This window comes from Thamnophis elegans, chromosome 5, assembly GCF_009769535.1.
Source record: "Thamnophis elegans isolate rThaEle1 chromosome 5, rThaEle1.pri, whole genome shotgun sequence".
Lineage (NCBI taxonomy): Eukaryota > Metazoa > Chordata > Lepidosauria > Squamata > Colubridae > Thamnophis > Thamnophis elegans.
Window position 1 is genome coordinate 99,056,825 of NC_045545.1, and position 5,426 is coordinate 99,062,250.

Consider the following 5,426-nt stretch of genomic DNA (forward strand, 5'->3'; position numbering starts at 1 on the left):
CTGACTGGATGGTGGGAAAGGGAAGGATTTATATTCCTTGCAGACAAAGCTGGTCATTTGCATCCTTTTTGAGGGACGTTGAGGCCACTTGGAGGTTTATCCTCAGGGTCCCATGAATACTACAAACGAGTGTGGAGCTTTCTTGGAACTCCTAAAAGGACTGTGTTGTAGTTGCACCCCTCAGGTGACCCCCGAGGACACAGGTAAACCTGCAAGAGGCCTCAAGGACTCTCTAAAAGGATGCAAATGACCAGCTGTCTGCAAGGAATATAAATCCTTCCATTTCCCTCCATCCAGTCAGAGCTGAAGAAGCTTGTTGAGTGAGAAGCAAAAACGCCTTCAAAGAAAAACCGGAAAGTCCAGTTGCCTCTTGAAAAAGCACCTTTGGGACAACCTGGATGACCGGAGAATCTCCATAGATGTCCCCAGGTCTTCACATGCCGAGAACCCATCCAGATCATCTCCACCCATCCTTTCCTTCCTTCTCGTTCAGGATGTCCACCTTGACCATGGCTGAGGTCATCTGCATGGCCCTCCTCTGCTGCTTGCTAGGACCAGCGCTTGGGCTCAGCAGCCTCCAAGATTTAAACTCTGCAAGGACTCGAAGGGGTAAGTTAAATTTTCAAGGAATTCCCTGAAATGGCATTTTTCTCCTCTGGGCAGATTCCATCAGACTAAAACCACGATTGAACAATGGTTTATCCCGGAGAGGAACGTTGCCTTTGCATCCATGGGTGTATCTGGATAAGGAGATCAAGACTAAGTATCTCCTGCTCTGGTGTTTTCAGAAAAAACTTTGCCATGGTGAGGAAAGGGGGTGAAGGAGCGCATTCCACGCATACCTTCAGCTAGAGTCGGATCTCAGCAGGCTTGGGAGGGGTGCACCTCATTGGGAAATGTGATTTATGACACAGACTGAGGGGAGGGGAGGAACAGGGCCAAAGTTCAGCTATAACTCAAATGAGGCTCAGGTCTGACTGCGGAAAGGCCTTGCCGAAATGGTGCTCCTAATAAATGACTGGCTTTCTTTTGAAACTCGGCTCGATACTCATGAATCAATTAGGGCATCTTTCGGAAACCTGACACTAAGCTTATAGCTAATTATATTTAAGCAAGAAATAATTTCTTCCAAAACATCAAAGCAGACATTCCAAACTGCATAAGGCTTGTAAATAAGAGTATATATAAAAAACGAAAGTTACAATCTGGATAGGTTTCTTTCTTCTTTTTTTGCTTGCAGATTTTTTATTATTATTTTTTCCCTTCTACAACACCTTACAGTCAATACATCAACATTGTTATGTCATCATACCTGTACATGTATATAATATTTCGCTTCTATATTTACACACCTTTATACACAGTTCTATATATATATTTATATATATATTGTTTTTTGGCTTAATTAATTTTATTCCTGTTTTGCAGCCATTTGTACCAATTGTTCCAAATTTCATAACATTCCGACTCTTCTTTATCTTTTAATTTCAATGTTAATTTGTCCATCTCTGCACAATCCAAAGTTTTTTATCACTAATTCGTCCGAGGGGGTATTATTTTGTTTCCAGCATTGAGCAAATATACTATTCTAGCTGTAGTTAGCAGATGTGTTAATACGTACTTAATTTTCTTCGTATATTTCCCTTTGATTATTCCCAGTAGAGAGATTTCGGGTTTGTATTTTATCCGTTCTCCTGTAATTTCTTGCACCCATTTCCAATTTTTTGTCCAATATTTTTTGTGTTTCCGGGCAGGATAGGTTTCTTAATCTCAGCAAATTGAGGGTGTGTGGACTTCAACTCCCAGAATTCCTTAGACAGCCATGCTGAGGTTTCATTAGACAGTTGGTTTAGTCTGGTGCAAGCAGTTTTTAAACTTTAACTCTTGTGGACTTCAACTCCCAGAATTCCCCAGCCAACCATGCTGGGAGTTGAAGTCCACTTTGGAAAGTTTCCAAGTTTAGAGACTCTTGATCTAATGCAGTGTTTCTCAACCTTGGCAACTTGAAGATGTCCGGACTTCAACTCCCAGAATTCCCCAGCCAGCATTTGCTGGCTGGGGAATTCTGGGAGTTGAAGTCCGGACATCTTCAAGTGGCCAAGGTTGAGAAACACTGATATAAGGTATTAATATTGTATCCCTCTGTTTTTATGAGGTTTGTCAGCTGCCCAGAGTCGCTCGTCCGTGAGATGGGTGGCGAATGAATGAATTCTGGGAGTTGAAGTCCGGACATCTTCAAGTTGCCAAGGTTGAGAAACACTGAACTAATGGTTAAGAGACCAGACTAGAAACTGGAGATTATGAATTCAAGTCCCGGTTTGAGCATAAAAGCCAGCTGGGTGACTGGGCCTATCACCAGGAGACAGTGAGTTCTAGTCTCACCCTAAGCATGAAAGCCAGCTGGGTGACTTTGGGCTATCACCAAGAGGCGGTGAGTTAAACCTGAAAGCCAGTTGGGTAATTTTGCACTCATCCTCGGGAGACTGTGAGTTCTAGTCCTGTCTTGGTATGAAAGCCAGCTGGGTGACTTTTGGCCAATCACCGGGAGACAGGGAGCTCTAGTTCTGCCTTGGGCATGAAAGCTGATTGGGTGGCTTTGGATCAATCACACCAGAAGGCAGTGAGTTCTAGTTCCCACCTTAGCCAGCTTGGTGATTTGGGGCCAATCAATCTCTCTCGGCCCAACCCCACCATGCAGGAATATTGTGATGGGGGACATCAGAAGTGTGGTTGGATATGTTTCCATCTTGAGTTGTTGGTAACAAAAATATTACAAAGAGTGGAATACCAGCATAATAAAACAAAAAAACAACAAACACATGCATACATACATACGTGCTTACCTACATGCTGTCAGCGTTCCAAGTATCATGTAGAATTAAATCAGAGTCCAAGGCAAAACGATCCTTAAAGTTCCAATTTAATAAAGCAGAACTCTTAGCACATCTGTGTTAATCCCAATTCTGGAAATGACATCAATAGCAGTTAGACTTATATACCGCTTCATAGGGCTTTCAGCCCCCTCTAAGCGGTTTACAGAGTCAGCATATTGCCCCCAACAACAATCCGGGTCCTCATTTTACCCACCTCGGAAGGATGGAAGGCTGAGTCAACCCTGAGCCGGTGAGATTTGAACAGCCGAACTGCAGAACTGCAGTCAGCTGAAGTAGCCTGCAGTGCTGCATTTAACCACTGCACCACCTCGGCTCTATAATCAGAATCCCACCCAGAATCCCACCCAGTCAAAAGTTCATGATCTTGTCCCCACACCCACAATCCATCACATGGTCCAATCTTCTTCTTCCACGCTGTCATCAACACCCAGCTGCTTCCGGTCAGGTGTTAAAGTACGGAGACAAAGGATGACCTTGGCTTCTAGTAAATAATGAAAACAACACATTCCACAATCCTACTCCTGTCTATTCCCCCCTCCCATCAACTATACTAAAGAAACAGCATAATGAAATAAGAGAAAGTGTGGCAGGCCAAAATGTCTAAAAGGAATGTAATTACAGGCCTGATACATGACGCATACATACTCAAATAGGTAATAGCATTAGGCTGCAGAGTAGTGTGGTGGCCTAGAGGTAGAGCTCTCGCCTCACACTCAGGAGGCTGTGAGTTCAATCCTAGGAAGAGGCAGATATTTCTCTCTCTGGGCACAATGATCTCTGGGTGCACTTCAAGGTGCTACTTACCACCCATAAAGCCCTTCATGGTAGTGGATCTGGGTACTTGAGAGACCGCCTCCTGCCAATTACCTCCTTGCGACCTATTAGATCACACAGATTAGGCCTCCTCCGAGTCCCATCCGCCAGTCAGTGTCGACTGGCAACTACGCGGAGGAGAGCCTTTTCAGTAGTAGCTCCGACCCTTTGGAACGATCTCCCCATGGAGATTCGTACCCTCACCACCCTCCAGACCTTCCGCACAGCCCTCAAGATCTGGCTATCCCGTCAGGCCTGGGGTTAAAGATTATAATCCGTCCCCTCCCGAATGATGAATGTTGCTTCTATTTTTAATTATGTATTGTTTTATATGTCATTGTGTGTACTCCCTTCCCTATACGTTGGAAGCCACCCTGAGTCCCCTCAGGGAAAAGGGCGGCCTATAAATAAATTTATCTACATCTACATCTGCTGAAACAAAACTCTGCATTGGCGACAAGAAAGGCATCTGGCCAGCAAAATTTCTGCTAGCTCCATTCAGTTGCCCAGACTTCACCCTGCAAGGGATTATGGGGTCATTAAAAGAGGATGATGATTGGTGCTAGGCTGAAGGAGCCAAGCAGATGGTGGAGAGGACCATCCATCAGGTACACCATGGAAATCTGAGTTCAAGCTGCTGAGAACTGAACGAGAGAGAAAAGGAAGAAGTAAAACTTTCCCTGATGTCCCTCTCTGGAGGGACATCAGGGAGACTTGGATCCAGAAGGTCTGATTAATGCAAGTCCTGTTGATGGGGAAAAGACTAATGGGAACCATTCTCTTCTCAACACAGGCTTGTTTGGAACAGGAGGAGGACTTCTCAGTGGTCTCCTTGGAGGTGGAGACAAAGGCGGTGGAGGACTTCTTAGTAGTGTCCTTGGAGGTGGAGACAAAGGCGGTGGAGGACTTCTTGGAGGTGTCCTGGGAGGTGGAGACAAAGGCGGTGGAGGACTTCTTGGAGGTGTCCTGGGAGGTGGAGACAAAGGCGGTGGAGGACTTCTTGGTGATACCCTTGGAGGTGGAGACAAAGGCGGTGGAGGACTTCTTGGAGGTGTCCTGGGAGGTGGAAACAAAAGCGGTGGAGGACTTCTTGGAGGTGTCCTGGGAGGTGGAGACAAAGGCGGTGGAGGACTTCTTGGTGATGCCCTTGGAGGTGGAGACAAAGGCGGTGGAGGACTTCTTGGAGGTGTCCTGGGAGGTGGAAACAAAAGCAGTGGAGGACTTCTTGGAGGTGTCCTGGGAGGTGGAGACAAAGGCGGTGGAGGACTTCTTGGTGATGCCCTTGGAGGTGGAGGACTTCTTGGAGGTGTCCTGGGAGGTGGAAACAAAAGCGGTGGAGGACTTCTTGGAGGTGTCCTGGGAGGTGGAGACAAAGGCGGTGGAGGACTTCTTGGTGATGCCCTTGGAGGTGGAGGACTTCTTGGAGGTGTCCTGGGAGGTGGAAACAAAAGTGGTGGAGGACTTCTTGGAGGTGTCCTGGGAGGTGGAGACAAAGGCGGTGGAGGACTTCTTGGTGATGCCCTTGGAGGTGGAGGACTTCTTGGAGGTGTCCTGGGAGGTGGAAACAAAAGCGGTGGAGGACTTCTTGGAGGTGTCCTGGGAGGTGGAGACAAAGGCGGTGGAGGACTTCTTGGTGATGCCCTTGGAGGTGGAGGACTTCTTGGAGGTGTCCTGGGAGGTGGAAACAAAAGCGGTGGAGGACTTCTTGGAGGTGTCCTG

The 5,426-nt window shown here is 46.7% G+C and overlaps 1 protein-coding gene across 5 annotated transcripts in view; it reads left to right on the plus strand.

Moving 5' to 3' along the window:
* The first annotated feature begins 495 nt into the window (after positions 1-495).
* LOC116508766 (glycine-rich cell wall structural protein-like) overlaps positions 496-5,426 on the plus strand; it is a 23,770-nt gene continuing 18,839 nt past the window's right edge. The window contains exons 1-4 of one of the 5 annotated variants that reach the window (XM_032217440.1): positions 496-609; positions 4,501-4,680; positions 4,771-4,860; positions 4,996-5,426. The exon at positions 4,996-5,426 is cut by the window's right edge and continues 251 nt beyond it. In XM_032217440.1, coding sequence (XP_032073331.1) covers positions 510-609; positions 4,501-4,680; positions 4,771-4,860; positions 4,996-5,426 — 801 coding nt within the window. In that variant the 5' untranslated portion in view covers positions 496-509. Of the gene's footprint in view, positions 610-4,500; positions 4,861-4,995 lie in introns of all 5 variants that reach the window. The other 4 variants (XM_032217437.1, XM_032217441.1, XM_032217438.1 and 1 more) reach the window with 4 other exon arrangements.